A 17450-nucleotide genomic window follows, 5' to 3' on the forward strand; every position below is an offset into this window, starting at 1 on the left:
CGGGCCCGGAAGGAAGTGGCGGGCGGAGGGGTGTGGCGGTTTCTGCGGTTGCGAAGGGGTTCGGACGGGTACGGAGCGCCTGGAGGGACACCTGGTACGCGGCCCCCGCCCCTTAGTGCGTGCACTGGGCCCAGCTGCGGCGCCCGGGCCCACCCCTGCAGCCTCTTGTCTCCCCGGAGCGAGACAGCATCCCTCTCTCTCCCGAATCTCTCTCTTTCTCTCTCTCTAGCTCCCGAGCGGGACCGGGCAGAGGTGCTTGGAGCCCCGGCCCCTACCCAGAGCTCTGGGGATGCGCGCCCTTCTCTCTAGGCAGGGGCGCGAGGTGGGGCGGGGGTGACATCGGAAGGGAAGGGCGGTTGCAGAAAGCACGTTGCTGCAAATCCGTAGCTGGAGGCCGCCCAGGTAAAAGGAGCGCCTCGCCGATGTCGGCGCCCGCCTTCTCAGACCCACGAGGCAGAGCCCGCGCCCTGCGCCCTGCGCGGGTTGGCCCTGGCGTGCCTGGCTGTGCACTTCGGTGTCACGGCCCTAGTTGTTGCAGATCACTCCGTGTTCAGGACATGAGTCTCCGGAGGCCAAGTCTTCCGCATGCCGGTGCCCGAACACAGTGGGACCCAGAAGTCCAGAGTCCTTCCAGCCTGGGGGACCCCCTTTCTTTAGCCCTGGGCTTAGGGACCTGTCAAGTGCCAAGTGCCGGCCAGGTGTATGGGGGGGAGCGTGGCCTCGGCTTGGCCAGAGCCCTCTCCCACGAGGACCAAAGGAGTAACCGGGGAGGTGGACCAAGGCCAGAGAGCCCGCCTTGGGCCTCGGTTTGCATGCTGTCTCTGCCGCCCCGGCATCTGAAAGGAGTAAATAATGGCTTCCTTTGAAGTGGCAGGCAATTAGGAGCGGGAGGCTCCGACCAGAATTACATGCCACAACTGCCTGTCATTTGACTTCCTCTGTAATTTGCGCCAACTTACTGCAGCTGCCTCTTCCCCTTTTCCCAGCGGGAGCGGCTCCTGTGACAGCACGTTGGTGTTCACAGGAAGGGAAGGCTGTGTTCTGAACGCTGCCCAGCTGGCAGTGCTTCTCCCGTGGGGGGCGGCTGTGTGGAATGGCTGCCTCTTCAACGAGGTGGGGACTAGAACCCCACCGTTAGGGGATGGCAATGCTGGCTGAGAGCAGGGATGGAGAGCGCGGTAGATCGGGCCTCGTGCTCACCCGGCAGACTAGCTGTGAGCCTGGGAGCTCCGCTAGGTGAGGTCCTCTCCTGCAGGGCAGACCAGAAACGTTTTCCCCTGTCTTCTTCCCTAGGATAAAGGCTCACTGATGGCTCAGTTGGGAGCAGTTGTGGCTGTGGCTACCAGTTTCTTTTGTGCAGCTCTCTTCTCAGCCGTGCACAAGATAGAAGAGGGACATATTGGGGTATATTACAGGTAAGGCAGAAACAGGGAGGAGCGTGCAACTTTCTGTGAAATGACTCTTTCCTAGTCACTGTCTAGCAGATTCTGCTGAATATCTATGTTTATGTTTTGTTGAATATGGAAGTCTTTTTAAAAAAATATTTTTTTATTGATTCTTTTTTTTTTTTTTTTTTTTACAGAGAGGAAGGGAGAGGGATAGAGAGTTAGAAACATGGATCAGCTGCCTCCTGCACACCCCCTACTGGGGATGTGCCCACAACCAAGGTACATGCCCTTGACCGGAATCAAACCTGGGACCCTTCAGTCCGCAAGCCAGCGTTCTATCCACTGAGCCAAACCGGTTAGGGCAAATATGGAAGACTTTTAGTTGAGCTTTTGTGTTAGTGACCATGGGGATGGGGAATATGTGTGCGCGCGCACACACACACACACACGCACACACACACACAAATGTAAAATAAAACTTAGTAGTCTAAGTTGATGGATGGCAATTGATAACTGTATATAGAGATTGAGACAAAACCTAAAGGCAGCCAGAGCTCCTTGCAGATTATCTCTAAAACATTGTTCTCTCCTACATCCCTCTCAGCATCTTGGTGCCACAAGGTTACCTCTGCTGAGTACCAGGTCTTGATGGCAACTTGAGAAGATAGTCTGCTCTGCGAATTTGAACCTACTCTTTAAAATTAACATTTCAGGAAAAATGAAAGCACCTGCAGGTTCATTTTTTTTCAATCAAGGCAAACCCTAGGATAGTGGTTCTTATAAACTCATTAGGTCACTATTTATTTTATTGCTCCTTTAAAAAAAAAAAGTTTAACTTTATAATGTAAAGCAAAGATGCACTTACGTGTGGGATTACTTTCCTTTTAGTAACCTCCATAGCCAAGTTTTTTGCTTGAAGTCTTTATGGCCCCTTCTTGTCATGTGCCCTGTGATGCTTATTTCCAGATTGCCACTAGCAAGTTCTAAAAGTCTGGTTGGGTTTCCCAGTCCCCTTTAATTATTTCTCCCTACCATCTACTTACATGTCCCCCCAAATGGCTTTTAGTTTTATTACCATTTACATACAACTTGATTAGAACGGTAACTCTACTGCCAAAAATATATATTAAAATGATTTGTAAAATATACTTAAAATTATTCTTTTGGTGTTGATGTCACTGGAATCCAACACTAGTGCAGCTCATTGATTACTGTATTATTGGATTTAAGTGCCCAAATAGATTGCCACAAGTTCAACGGACACAACAAAATAAAATAGACTTCCTCTCAAGTATAGCCAGGAATTCTGCTGCCTTTATTCCACTTCACCTGAGTGCCTATTTTTCTTGCTGTGAAAGCATGAATAATGGTTTTATGTTTTAGCATTAGGCTTCCTAGAATATTCGGGTCTAGCTGGGAGGAAGGAAGGGATCTGTGGAGGTGGCTCTGGCACTTTCACTCTGTATTAAACATTGGTGGGGCTGAAGGGATAGTTGGCCCAAAGAATATCAATGTAATAGGTACCTCTTGCTAAACTAAAGCTGCCTCTTCTCCTCTGCAGAGGCGGTGCCCTGCTGACTTCCACCAGCGGCCCTGGTTTCCATCTCATGCTCCCTTTCATCACATCATATAAGTCTGTGCAGGTATATTTGGCTTGTGTGGGATGGCTGGACAACTGCAGATTTGGGGTGTTGACGAATGCATGATTTGTAATTATTTAGCCACTGGGTGAGCGTGATGCCTTTTCAAGGAGTCATTTAAGAATAAGTTTTACAAATATGAAGAATGAGGCTCCATTAACTCTGAAGCTTTACTTGATTGTTGAAGTGGTTGAATGGAGTCCTTGCCTTGGCCCGTCAGTCCCCCCTGGGAAGTGTTTCTTCACTTCAAGACAAAGCCATAGAAGAATCTGTTTGAATGTATAGAAGGAAAAGTAGAGTGTGTGTGTCTGCATTTTAAATCACAGGCTACCAAGTTGGATGGAAATAAAGTGGTAATTTTGCTGGTTCTTATTTGAACTTCAGAGATGTGAACATAATTTTGGGTAAAGAAGATGGAAGTTGAACTTGGGATATGACATCTAAAAAATAGGAGTAGGATTACTTATGACAGACCTAAAGCCTCCCTACGTTAGACTAGCCATCTTTGAAGTATGTCCAGTATCCTGGGATACTTCATCAGCATTATCCTTGTAACTTTCTTCTGCCATGTACTCTGCTTTATGGTTTTCAAAGTGCATTTATGCACATTATCTCATTTGGGTCTCACAGTGATCCTGAGAATGGGCTGAGCAGGTGCGATGGGCTGAGACAGGTTAAGTAAAGAATCTGTTTCAAGACCAGTAAATGGAAGAGGTAGAAGTAAACACAGATCTTGGGATTCCTAGTCCAGGGTCTGTTTCACTAAACTAGTATTACCCAGCTCGTTCGTGTAGTGGTTCACTTACGGTGGAAGCTGGCAAAGTACTTTTGTTTGGCTAGTCTCACACCGTGTATATCAGGAGGATTCAGAGGGGTATTCATGGTTAACAGAGACAAAGCTCAACCCAAATAGGTACTAAAGAACAAGGACATTTGGGATTCCAAAAATAAGTCACTTGTTTGTCACTGCCCATCTCACAGCATTTTGTGTCTCCTCTATTTCCAGACCACACTGCAGACAGATGAGGTGAAGAATGTACCTTGTGGGACTAGGTAAGGTGCCTGGAATAAAGCTAGTAAGCCCAAATAAGAGAAAGGGCTGTCGGGCTGGCTGCAGTAAGAGGCAGTAGAAAGGGAGGCAACCCCTTGGTTTTATCATGTTCCCTGCCCCCTAGCTCCCTCTGTTCTGAGTCCACTAGGTGGCAGAGTGCAGTAGAGAAAAACCACAGAAGTTAGACAGTTTTGGAAGGGCTTCAAATGCTGTAAGAAGTTTGAACTTTTTCTGTTAGAAGTGAGGATCCTCTAACGGTGTTTAGCAGAGAGTGACTAGATAGAGGAAAATAACTTTAGCATAACTAACTATAGAGAATGTCTTAATGGTGGGAAGGCCTTAAGGGCAGGACATCCACAGACGATACCACTGTAGTGATCTGGCTGGAAAGTAAAGAAGGTCTAAACTGGGATAGAGTAGCACAGTAAACACCACCACAGGAAACATTTGGAGAGGAACAACCCACAGGATAACAGGTCTAATCTTGGCACAAAGTCCTATTTGGAGGAGCACTGGGTTGAAAAGGAGACTTAAAAGACAAACATATACAAAGGTGACCCTTAATTAGAATCTGGTCCAAAACTAACAGCTATAAAAACTTGATGAAACTATTATTAGTCAGCTAGGGCTGCCATCACAATACCACAGACTGGATGGCTTAAACAACAGAAATTTATTTTCTCAAGTTATAGAAGCTCGAAGTCCAAGATCAAGGTGCCGGCAGGATTGGTTTCTGGTGAAGCCTGTCTTCCTGGATTACAGTCGGCTGCCTTGCTTTGTCCTCACACAGCCTTTTCTCTGCACGTGGAAGAAGAGGAAGAGAAAGAGATGACTTTTCCTTTTTTTTTTTTTACAAGTCCAATCAGTGACAAGTTATGACTTCATTTGACCTTAACTAAGGGCCCTATCTTCTAGTATAGTTACATTGGGGGTTAGAGTTTTAACATACGGATTTAGGAGGGCACATAATTCAGTCCATAATGGGAATCATTGGGGAAATTTGAATGACTGGGTATTAGATAATGTTAAGGAATTATTGTTGATTTTCTTAGGTTTGGGAATGGTTTTGTGACTATATTCCAAAGCTTACCAGTGACTTCTTTGTCCATTCTTCCTCTTAGTGGTGGTGTGATGATCTACTTTGACAGAATTGAAGTGGTGAACTTCCTGGTCCCAAGCGCAGGTACAGTTTTCCAGTTGACCCCCACCACCAGCTTACTTTCCCCAAGATGCTACCCTAGTGTCTGTTGCAGCACCTCAGGAAGGAAGTACTTCGATGTCTGAGAAAGGTTTTTGGGTTTTTTTCCCTTTTTATTGAATTTACTAGAGGCCCAGTGCACAAATTCATGCACAGGTGTGGTCCGGCCAGCCTGGCCCTATCAGGAGTAGGAGATGGCGGGAGGTTGGCCGACTGGCCCGCCCCAATCAGGGACCAATCAGGGCCAGGACGGCCAACGGGGGGGGGGGGGGGGGCGGGGGTCAAGGGCAATTGGCCAGCCGGCCCTGCCACCTGTAAGGGGGTAAGGAGGTAATCGGGGTGGGGCCGGCGAGGGGGAGGGGCTGTGGGAGGTTGGCTGGCTGGCCCCACCCACGATTGGGCCTGTTTGCTGGCAGCAGTGGGCGTCATAGTAACTGGTCATTCTGATCATTACAGCATTCTGGTCGCTGGCTTTTTATATATATAGATTGGGGTGACACTAGTTAACAAAATTATACTGGTTTCAGGTGCACAATTCTACAACCTATCATCTTTACACTGTATTGTGTGTTCGTCACAATTTACTCCCCCATACTCTCCTCCACCTCTCTCTACCCCACACCTCCTGTCAGTCACCACACTATTTATATCCATTAGTGTTTTTTTGCACAATTTCTCCACCCCCCTCCCAATGCCAGTCACCCTTCCCAACAGCTGTCAGCCTGCTCTCTATATATGAGTCTGTCTCTGTTTTGCAAGTTTTGAGACCTGCCTTTTATTCTGGAATCTCTCCTTCCCTTCCAGTATATGATATAGTGAAGAACTATACTGCCGACTATGACAAGGCCCTCATCTTCAACAAGATCCACCATGAACTGAACCAGTTCTGCAGTGTGCATACACTTCAGGAGGTCTACATTGAGCTCTTTGGTAAGGAGTCTCTTCTGATCAGAGCCTGCATTGACAGCCCTGCTTCCCCCCCACTGCCTACTTCTGAGCTACCCACAGGGTAGAATGGGCACTGCTGGACAGGAGCTGTTAAAGGATCCTGTGCTCAGGAACTGGTCACAAAGGGCATTCCTAGAAAATGCTGGTGACAATGGAAGACCATGAGAGTGGTTGAGCTTTGGGCACAGAAGTAACAGTGGACTACAGGACTCACTACTGGCCTAAATCAGAGGACTGGAATGGAAATGTGTTTCCGCAGTCCCTAAAATATTCTGTAATGAAGACAGGCTCAGTTCTAGAAGAACCTGAGAGATTACCCAACTCAACATCCTCATTTTAAAATAAGGGTACTGAACCACAAAAGAAGTCGTAGAGCTAATTGGTAGTGGCTGAAGCTAGAACCTCTCTCTTCTGGCCCTCACTTTGTGTGCTTTTCATCACATCACTGAATGAAAGGCACCCAGGGAACGGTGAGGAAAATGGGACGGCTCACCTTTAATTCTAGAAGTGGGACAAGGACCATAGCTACTTACAGTTTCTGGAACCTTTGTGGGGGTTTTATTTGTTTGTTTACCCTATACTTACAGAAATGAATAGAAAAAGCTTAGAACAAAAAGGGTCTACATTCTTAAGTAGACATTTCTTGTCCTTTTTTCCTGGTCAAAGTAAAAATAACCTGACTTCAGCAACAAAGGAAGGAAACATTTCAGTAATTGTTATAGCTCTTAGGTGGAAAAATGTTCTATTTAAACTTGCTGCTAGAAGTTGTCTAGTAGCCAGTGCTAAAAGTAAATGGTTTTTCAACCCATAGTACAACTATTCCTGACACTAGGACTGGGCAGTTATTTTTCCCAGAAATCTTCATAAAAAGGACCCTGAGTGAGAACATTTTTAGAGTACACGGAAGGAGGAATCATTAATGTTGCAAATGGCCTTAATTAAGCAAACAGCCTTTTACACTGTGTTTCAAATTTGGGAAATTGTCAGAATCACTTACAATTTTCTGCAGCAGAAAATGTATCTAAATTCACAATATAGGGCTTACAATCTCTTATTGGGGTTGGATTCAGTGTGCTTTTAGAAAAAATTTGGGCTCTAGCTGGTTTTGCTCAGTGGATAGAGCATGAGCCTGGGGACTGAAGGGTCTGGGGTTCAATTCTGGTCAAGGGCATATGCCTGGGTTGCAGTAGGGGTCATACAGAAGGCAGCCAATTGATGATTCTCTCTCATCATTGATGTTTCTCTCTCTCCCTTCCTCTCTGAAATCAATAAAAATATATTTTAAAAAAAGAAAAAGAAAAATTTGGTAAATTTGCTATATTTTTAACCTCAAACCAATAGAATTTTATAAAATATCATTAGTTTTCTTTCTAGCCCTTGTTTTACAAATGTGTGCCATTAAATGAACATTTGAAAATAAAAAAGACAAAGGATCTCTAATTTCCATGAGGAGGAAATTAAAATATGAAATTGTTTTGCATTAGAAAACTTCTTACTATCTTAGTAAAGTATAGCTTCTGTACAAAGTAGCTGAGAAAATGCGATTTGAGGTATTTTTTCTTTTTTAAAGTTCAATCTTGCCTGAAAGCACTGTTTTGCTAAGACTATATTTGCATCTGTAAAGGAGACACTAGAGTCTCTAATCCTATTCCTTAACCATCAAAAGTTTTTTTTTCTAGTTCCGTCCCCTCAAGATTCCTAGCCCTGACTTTCAACGGGACTACATAGTTCTCATCCTGCTTACTCTGACACATACTCTTTGCCCATTTTATAAAAATACTAGTGGCCCGGTGCACGGATTTGTGCACATTGAAAGGAAATTAATTAGAAGAAATATTTTAATAATTGCTATTCGCCCTTTCTCTATAATAGAAGTGTCAACCAATTTCATGATTGACAGTGACAGATGGAAACACACGTGTGTGATTGGCGCCAGCAAGAGCTTTATATACAGAGAGGCCCGATGCACAAAATTCAAGCAAGAATAGGCCTTTCTTCCCCCAGTTGCCGGCACCAACTTCCCTCTGACACCCAGGACCTGGGCTTCGCTCCAGCCCCAGCTTCGTCCGGAAGGATGTCTGCAATGATGTCCGAAATGACAGCTGGTCTAATTAGCATATTACTTTTTTATTATTACAGATAAACTTGCTTAACTTGACCTGCTTTCTGATTTGCTAAACTTTTTCCAGCCCAATGAAGCACCTCAACTTCTCTTTCAGGTCATTGTTAACAACATAGCAGTAAATATCAACATGAAGCAGATTTTAACTGCAGCAGTGTTTGAATATATCTGCTCAGTGAGAAAACCTGAAGTCATTTTCAAGGTCCACCATATCTTATTTCTTTTCAGTTAGGTCAAGTTTCTAAACTTTCTAAATCTCCATTTTCTGGCTAATGAAAAGAAAATAGGATTCTACTGAGTCCCCAACTACCTTCTCCAGGGCTTATGTGAGGATCAACTGAGATGAGGCATGTGAAAACGCTTCACAAACATTTGGTTAAAGTGTAAAATGCTTGCACCTGGCTATAAAGCAAGTTGTGTTCCTGGGCTGAAGAAACTCCAAGGAGGCTAGTCAGTAGGGAGAGAAAGCCAGGAGTTGCTACGTGATGTCATTACCTGGCACCCACAGTGACCGTTTCTGGGCTGGGCTGGAGGCCGCATTTTGTGCCATGGGGTCTTAGCAGCGTTGGCTGCGATTTGGTGGACTGTCGCTCCAGGGCGGTGGTGGGGCCTGTGTCCCACTTGGGGGAAGCCAAGTGTTGATTTGTCAGTGCCAGGTCCACATTGCCATTTCTCTGTAAATGGCCAGTGCGCATCACGGCAGCTCCTGCGTTGAGCGTCTCTCCCCTGGTGGTCAGTGCATGTCATAGCGACTGGTCAGACAGTCGGAGGGACACTTAGCATATTAGCCTTTTATATATATAAACTAGAAGCCCAGTGCACAAAAATTTGTGCACTCGGGGGGGGGGGGGGGTCCTTCAGCCCAGCCTGTGCTCTCTTGCAGTCTGGGACCCCTCGGGGGATGTCCACCTGCTGGCTTAGGCCTGCTCCCCGGGGGATCGGGCCTAAGCTGGCAGTCAAGACATCTCTCTGGCAGCCCAGCAGCCCTCGGGGGATATCCACTTGCCAGCGGGGAGCAGGCCTAAGCTACAGTCAGACATCCTTAGTGCTGCTGAGGAGGCGGGAGAGTTTCCCGCCACCACCACTGTTCTGGCAGCTGGCAGCCTGCCTTGTGGCTGAGCAGAGCTCCCCCTGTGGGAGTGCACTGACCACCAGGGGGTATCTCCTGCATTGAGGATCTTCCCCCTGGTGTCAGTGTGTGTCATAGTGACCAGTCATTCCCAGTCGTTCTGCTGTTAGGGTCAATTTGCGTATTACCTTTTATTATATAGGATAGAGGCCTGGTGCACGGGTGGGGGCTGGCTGGTTTGCCCTGAAGGGTGTCCCGGATCAGGGTGGGGGTCCTGCTGGGGTGTCTGGCCAGCCTGGGTGAAGGGCTGAGGGCCATTTTCAGGCTGGTCAAGTCCCCCAGTGGAGACCCTCACCCCATGGGGGTGTGGCCAGCCTGGGTGAGGGGCTGATGACTCTTTGCAGGCTGGCCACAGCCCCTTCAGGGTGGGGGGGGGGGGGGTCCCACTGGGGTGCCTGGGCCTGGCCAGCCTGGGTGAGGGGCTGATGGCTGTTTGCAGGCTGGTCACACCCCCTTCATTGGGGGGGTGTCCCACTGGGGTGCCTGGCCAGCCTGGGTGAGGGGCTGATGGCCATTTTCAGGCTGGCCATGCCCACGGGCTGGAAGCAGGTATCTGGGATTTATTTATCTTCTATAATTGAAATTTTATAGCCTTGAGTGGAGCTCAGGGCCAGCCAGGGCAGGCGGGAAGCTTGGCTTCCTCCATTGCCGCGGGCAACGCAAGTCTCCTGCTCACTCCAGCTCTGTGGCCACAGCCATCTTTGTGACGAAGTGACAGAGTGAGGAGTGATGGTTAATTTGCATATTACTCTTTTACTAGATAGAATTATCTAGGACTTGTTCAACAGTTTACCTGGAGAACCTGTGTATATTTAATAATATAACTTAACTAGCATTTATCAGCATAACTGTAACATAAACAACTTATTAGTAGTATTACTTTGGTAATAAACCACATTTCAAAATATTTCTTCCAGATTTTCCTGAAAGTTACCAGCCCAGGGCCACAGATTTCTACTTTGACTCAGATATAATTTGGTCTGATAAATGACTGTGTTATTAACTTACAGAGGGTACAGGCCATCATACTTAAAGTTTGGTGGGTATCCTATTTAAAATAGAAAATATAAAATGTAATGTTTCTCCCTAGCTGTCAAATTGTTAGGCCAGTGTCAGGTGCAAGGTACTGCCTTTATGAGCATTTCTCCTTCCATGCTAAGAGGCTTGTGAGAACATAGCCAAAAAATGGAAACATTCAAATCCCTCGCTCACTGATATGACAGTCGGAAAAATTACTGTTTTAAACCCTAATAATCAAAACATAATAATTAATCAAGTTCATTATTTTGGTTACTAACTGGTTTGAGCACATCTCAGCCTCCGTGGACTTCAGTTTGGGCATCTGTAAAAGGCAGGAGTTAGATTTGCTATTTCTCAAAGTTCTCCTGTGTGGGCATAAGTGACCAAGAATGGCCGCTTAAAACAGATGGCAGCTGACAATGAGGGAGATGATTGAGTTTAGATATCCCAATTTGGTTTCATGGAGTCTTTTTCTTGGTGCCCTTCTGGGATCTTATTGAGGCTCTCAGGCCAGAGAAGGCAGCCTGGTGCTGCTGTCCTGGGATCATAGCTAGAAGGGAATCAGTTATAGCTCTTCCTACACTTGTCTGTGAAACGACCCACATGTGAATTCCAGGCAAAGGAATCAGGACCAAAGCAAACAACACATCAAAAGACTTGGACTCGTTTCCAGAACTGTAAATTTTTATTTTCCCCTTGTGTCATTTGGTGGAGTTCCTAATGGACATAGTCTTCCTTGGGGCTTCCTTGACGTCAGAATCTGTTTTTGTTTCAGAAACAGCTAAAATTACTAGATTGAATGTGCTCAGCTCTTTTCAAAATATTTAACAGAGCCATTCCATCTTCTTTTTTCGTGAAAACTGGGTGCCTGCCTTCTGTTTTGCTCCTGTTGTCTCGGGAAAGACTGTTGCCTTTCTCAAGATATGTGCTAAATGATTGTTTGTTCTTTTCCTTTTTAAAGCTCAGTTCCCTTTTGGGCAAGGTTGATATTTTCAATAACCTAGGGATTCTCTCTCGAGGTCACAGGGAAAGGATACTCTCACATCTAGCTATGTAGAGGGACTGCGGAGGCAGGTTGCTCCGAAAGTCTTGCTGGAGAACTTTATGTTTCTGGGCTATGATAAGCATAGCCCAGACCTTTTGCTTGGGAAGACCTTTTGCTTGTGAGGTACATTCTTGAACTGGTGTTTTAGCTTTACCTCTACCCCATATTTCCCTCCACCCTATCTAGATAGTGTGACAACTCCTTTTCCTGTCTTTCTTTTTTTTATATATATATATATATTTTTTTTATTGATTAAGATATTACACATGTGTCCTTGTCCCCACGTTACCCTCTACCCCCCCACCCCCCCCCCACCCCGCTCATGCCCTCACCCCCCCGTTGTCCATGTCCATTGATTAGGCCCATATGCTTGCATATAAGTCCTTTGGTTGATCTTTCCCCCTTAACCCCACCCTCCCCTACCTTCCCTCCAAGTCCCGACAGTCCAATCAATGCCTCTCCGTCTCTGGATCAGTCCTTGTTCATCAGCTTATGTTGTTCATTATATTCCACAAATGAGTGAGATCATGTGGTATTTATCCGCTCTCCAGTTCCATCCATGCTGTGGCAAATGGTAAGAGTTCCTTTTTCTTCTTCCTCTTCTTAAAGAATACCTTTCAGCATTTCATATAATGCTGGTTTGGTGGTGATGAACTCCTTTAGCTTTTTCTTATCCGTGAAGCTCTTTATCTGACCTTCTATTCTGAATGATAGCTTTGCTGGATAAAGTAATCTTGGTTGCAGGTTCTTGCTATTCATCACTTTGAATATTTCTTGCCACTCTCTTCTGGCCTGCATGGTTTCTGTTGAGAAATCAGCTGACAGTCGTATGGGTACTCCCTTGTAGGTAACTGACTGTCTTTCTCTTGCTGCTTTTAAGATTCTCTCTTTATCTTTTGCTCTTGGCATTTTAATTATGATGTGTCTTGGTGTGGTCCTCTTTGGATTCCTTTTGTTTGGGGTTCTCTGCGCTTCCTGGACTTGTAAGTCCATTTCTTTCACCAGGTAGGGGAAGTTTTCTGTCATTATTTCTTCAAAAAGGTTTTCAATATCTTGCCCTCTCTCTCCTTCTGGTACCCCTATAATTCTGATGTTGGTACGCTTGAAGTTGTCCCAGAGGTTCCTTACACTATCTTCATATTTTTGGAATCTCTTTTCTTTTTTCTTTTTCGGTTGGGTATTTTTTGTTTCTTTGTATTTCAAATCTTTGACTTGATTCTTGGGATCCTCTTGTCTGCTGCTGGATCTCTGTAAATTATTCTTTATTTCAGTCAGTGTATGCTTAATTTCTAGTTGGTCCTTTTTCATGTCCTCCATGGTCTCACTATACTTACTGAGGAATTCATTAAATTTATCGGCGGTTTCCATAAAATTCTTGAAAAACCTTATAAACGTGGCCTTGAACTCTATATCCAATCGTTTGCTTTCCTCCATTTCTGCCATTTGTGACCTGTTTCTTTGTCTCCGCATTTTGGCAGCTTCCCTGTGTTGATAGAGTGGCCCTGTGCGCCAGGTGTCCTGTAGGGCCCAGTAGCTCAGCCTCCCCAGTTACCTGGGGTGGACACTCTTGGTGCACTCTTGGTGCCTTGGTTGTTGTAGAATCACTGGGAGGAATTGACCTCCAGGCCAATTAGCTGTGAGAATCAGCTGTGTCTAAAGTGGGAGAACTTCTGTGCTGAAGACACCCTTCTGGGGCAAGACTTGCTTCAGTGGGGCTTTGGTGCTCACTGAGTCTGCTCCCTGAGTGTGTCCCTTATGGATCTGAGGAGTTGCAGTCTGGATGGTCCCCCTCTGACCACTGGGTACAGTGGCTCCTGGATCTAAGGAGGTGCTAATTCAGCCTCTGCCTGAGGCCACACAGCAGGAGCCACGAAGAGGCTCAGCTGTGAAGCAATGCAAGCCGCTGCGGGGCCTTGGGCCTTCTCTTGGAAGTTCCGGGTCTGCCTGGCTTGGCTGCAGTTAGGTACATTCACATGCAAAAGCCTCTGCCGCAGCCTGGGTGGGGCGGGGTCTCAGGGAATCAAAGGGCGGATCAAGGATCTATGGCTGATTCTCCGCCCGGAGTCGCGGGTCTCAGTGACCCACTAATTGCTGCAAGCACCTCTGAGGGAAAGCCGCCTTCAAGTTCGCCCGCTGCCGGGCAGACCAGCTTCTCCCCGTATGAGTCCTGGGTCCCCAGAGACTTCCCGGAACCGGAGTTCAGAGCAGTCGGGAGCTTGTGATTCAAAAAGACAGCCGCGTCCTCAGGTGCCACCCCCTTTCCTCATGCGCGCGAGCCGCCGTACCTCTGCACTTCACCTCCGCAGCGCCTCTGGCTCTCAGCGTGCTTTTCTTTCCTTCTAGTTGTAGAATTTACACTCAGCCAGCCTTTCTGTTGTTCTGGATGATGTTTGCTCAGTCCTTTGCGGTAATTTTCAATTGTTGTGTGAGGTGACAATTTCCCGGTGTTTACCTATGCCGCCATCTTAGTTTTCTCTCTCCTGTCTTTCTTGATTCCAGATCAAATTGATGAAAATCTCAAACTGGCTTTGCAACAGGACCTGACCTCCATGGCCCCTGGGCTTGTCATCCAAGTAAGCATTGCCACCGTGGGAGTGTCCCCTGATGAAGGTGCATCCCCTCTTTCAAGGGATGTCCTTTCTGTGCAGGAAGATCAAGGACCAAGGGGAGCTGCTTAGGTCCCGTACCACTCTCACCTTCCCATCAGGTGCTCTTTTTATCCTTCCCCAGGCTGTGCGGGTGACAAAGCCCAATATACCTGAGGCGATCCGAAGAAACTACGAGTTGATGTGAGTATCCTCTGCCTAAGCTGTAACCACCACTCTCTCCCACCTCCCACCTCATCCCATCCCAGAGTTAACTGAAGCTGTGTCATGCTTTTATTCTCCTCCTTGAGTATTTGTCACAGCCCATTGCTCTGTAGGATGGAGCAGGCGTGTCGGGACAGTCACCTGGGCTCTGTAACTGTGATTGAGAGCCACGGAGAAGCCCTTTTGAGCAGTGATGCTTTTAAAGGGGCCAGGGGGCGCCTTTTTTGTGCTTCATGGCTCATGCCAAAGAAGATAGGAGGGAAAGACGATTAAGTGGGCAGGCAGGTGTATTTTACTAATGGCCACTTAAAGCAGATGGCAGCTGACAATAAGTAAATTATGCTCTGTTTCCCACAAATGAATTATTTTGGAGGAGGAGCAGAGCCATACTACTGTCTGCAACAAATTTCTTTTACCTGGGACACTGAACAGCCTACCAGGGGAGAGTAAGAAGTCAGAGTCCTCTCCTCAGAAGAGTTTGGCTTCCCCAGGGGACCGTGAGGTTCCTCGGAAGCTTTTCCATAGTGGCCTCACAACCGTCTACTTTTATTCCCCTCCAGGGAAAGTGAGAAGACAAAGCTCCTCATTGCAGCCCAGAAACAGAAGGTGGTGGAAAAAGAAGCTGAGACAGAGCGGAAGAAGGCTCTCATCGGTCTGGAAGTGGTTCTATGGCCCCCTTCAGGGCAGAAGGGCTGGGGATGGTGGAGAGTCGAGGAAACCTTAGACACAGTTAAACCACATGGTTCTCCAAACCCTTGCCACACGTAGGAGTGGCTGTCATACTCCCAGAAGCAAAGCTGCAATTGTCATATCGTGGCCTGGGGTGATAAGTTTTGAGTTTCCAAATATCTTTTTTTTTTTTCTCCTCACCAGATACCCTTTTTATTGATTTTAAAGAGGAGGCGAGAGAGAGAGAGAAACTTTGATCGGTTGCCTCCAGTATGTACCCCAACCAGGGTTCAAACTTATAACCCAGGTATGTACCCTGACCAGGAATTGAACCTGCCATCTTTCCCTGTGCAGGATGATGCTCCAACCAACTGGGCCACAACAGCCAGGGCCTACATCTCTTAAACAAAAGGACCCCTTACTATTAATTCATAATGATCATAGCTAACACTGAGCACTTACTATGAGTCATGTACTTTTCTAAGCACTTACATGTAAATTCTCTCTCCTCACAACTAGCAGATGAGGGAAGCACTATCATTTACCTCTCTTTACTGAGCGAAAGCACAGAGAGGTTAAATAAAAGGTCATATAGCAAGTTAAGTGGTGAAACTGGGGCTCAGATACCAGGACTCTGCTCCAGACCTGGGTTCTTAACCACTATACTGGACTATCAACAACAAACCTGACTGCTTCCTAACATGAGGTGGCAGGAAGAAACTTTTCAGAGAGTACCTTATTCCTTAAAATATTCCTTTGGGAGAAGTAATCCTTGTGACTTAAGAGAGAGGTTAGGACTTGTTCCTTGCTTTCATCAGAGTAATGACTCTCCTCACTTGGGCGCACGTCTCCCCAGTTGCTGTCTTGAGCTGATGTCATGGTTTGTGCTTACGGGTACACTCCCATCTGCCCATGTGTCCCTGCCACGGCTGTCCTCTGGGGCCAGTGACTCCATCTGTGCTTACCGACACTCCTGCACCAGGGCCTCTGATCAGGTGAAAGGTGGAATTGAGTCAAACTCTTGAACTACCAGCTCTAAGCCTTTTCTCAATTCCATTAACATAGAGGCAGAAAAGGTGGCTCAGGTTGCAGAAATCACCTATGGACAGAAGGTGATGGAGAAGGAAACTGAGAAGAAGATTTCAGAAATTGAAGGTAAGTGAAATTAATGCCTGAATTTTTCTCAAAGCCACTTTGTGGCGGGGAGAGGGGGGCATCATTTCCTTTGCTCTTTAAGCCCCCTTCTAAGATCTCTTGATGTATTTGGAACATCACTTTTTCTCTGCTTTCACTTTGGGGGAGATTTGGCATTAATTTTCCACTTCAGAGAACATTCATTCATTCAACAAATGCTAGTTGTGTGCCATTGGGAACTCACACAGTCCCTGCTGCTGTGGAGCTCACAGTCTGGCAGTGGAAGTAAACTAAGAAGCTGGCCAAAAAGCAGCTCTCTCCCGCCTGCCTTACCCACCCCTCCTGAGAAGTCCTCGAACTCCATAGCTCTGGCCTCAGCCTGCTCGCAGGTTCTCTGTAGATGTTAAGCTGGGTGTGAAGAAGACACCTTTTCAGCACCAACAACACGAGCTGGAGGGAAGTTGTTCCTTTGCTGACTTTTCTGTATATCACTTACCTTCAGTTCGCTGCCCCTCAGCCCTCACCTCATTCCCATCACCCACCTTTTTCCTTCACGCGCTATATGAGCAAATTCTAGGGCAGAAAGGGGACCTGAAAGCCCAACTTCAGGCTACTACAAAGTGCTGTGTCCAGTTATACTCATTATGGGGCCAGCCGGCTTCTCAGAGGCCTATTAGGGAGCCAGTTAGGATTTTGCAAATCAGCAGCTCCTCATTAGCGAGCAAAGCAACACATTTTTATTTCTTATAAATACATGCATGAGGTGCTAAGGCCCGTTAAGTCAGCCGCACGCAACCCAAACTGCAGTTAGACCAGTGATGGCGAACCTATGACACGTAAACTCATTTTTTTGGTTGATTTTTCTTTGTTAAATGGCATTTAAATATATAAAATAAATATCAAAAATATAAATCTTTGTTTTACTATGGTTGCAAATATCAAAAAAATTCTATATGTGACACGGCACCAGAGTTAAGTTAGGGTTTTTCAAAATGCTGACACGCCGAGCTCAAAAGGTTTGCCATCACTGAGTTAGACTGTAGGCTCCTTCCACCCAGGGTCAGGCTGAGGGTGTGTAGTAAGGATCCACCCACAGACTGACCTTTCCTCCTAGCCTTTTTGCTACAGATATTACTCACATGAGACTGGCCTTATTCCCTAGGCAAGGAAGTAAACATCAAAAATTTTGCATCAACTTGAAAGCTGGTCTTGGCAGATTGAGAAAGTATATTGCTTGTGTAGTGGAAGTTTAAGTAGGTCTTAAACCAAACAGGTGTTAGTCTGGACCATGGCTTA

General features: G+C 46.4%; 1 protein-coding gene and 1 long non-coding RNA gene across 5 annotated transcripts in view; one reads left to right on the plus strand and one right to left on the minus strand.

Annotated features, from left to right (window-relative positions):
- Positions 1-17450, plus strand: part of ERLIN2 (ER lipid raft associated 2) — a 22522-nt gene continuing 5072 nt past the window's right edge. The window contains exons 1-10 of one of the 4 annotated variants that reach the window (XM_036297888.1): positions 1-94; positions 1294-1415; positions 2950-3031; positions 4035-4081; positions 5201-5262; positions 6082-6207; positions 14041-14114; positions 14272-14330; positions 14912-15003; positions 16086-16175. In XM_036297888.1, the coding sequence (XP_036153781.1) occupies positions 1309-1415; positions 2950-3031; positions 4035-4081; positions 5201-5262; positions 6082-6207; positions 14041-14114; positions 14272-14330; positions 14912-15003; positions 16086-16175 (739 nt within the window). In that variant the 5' untranslated portion in view covers positions 1-94; positions 1294-1308. The other 3 variants (XM_036297887.1, XM_036297885.1, XM_036297886.1) reach the window with 3 other exon arrangements.
- LOC118650085 overlaps positions 4738-17450 on the minus strand; it is a 23469-nt gene continuing 10756 nt past the window's right edge. Inside the window, exon 3 of the long non-coding RNA XR_004965849.1 lies at positions 4738-4877. This is a non-coding gene — a long non-coding RNA (uncharacterized LOC118650085). The remainder of the gene's footprint in view (positions 4878-17450) is intronic.

This window comes from Myotis myotis, unplaced genomic scaffold (genome assembly GCF_014108235.1).
Source record: "Myotis myotis isolate mMyoMyo1 unplaced genomic scaffold, mMyoMyo1.p scaffold_m19_p_3, whole genome shotgun sequence".
NCBI classification, from domain to species: domain Eukaryota; kingdom Metazoa; phylum Chordata; class Mammalia; order Chiroptera; family Vespertilionidae; genus Myotis; species Myotis myotis.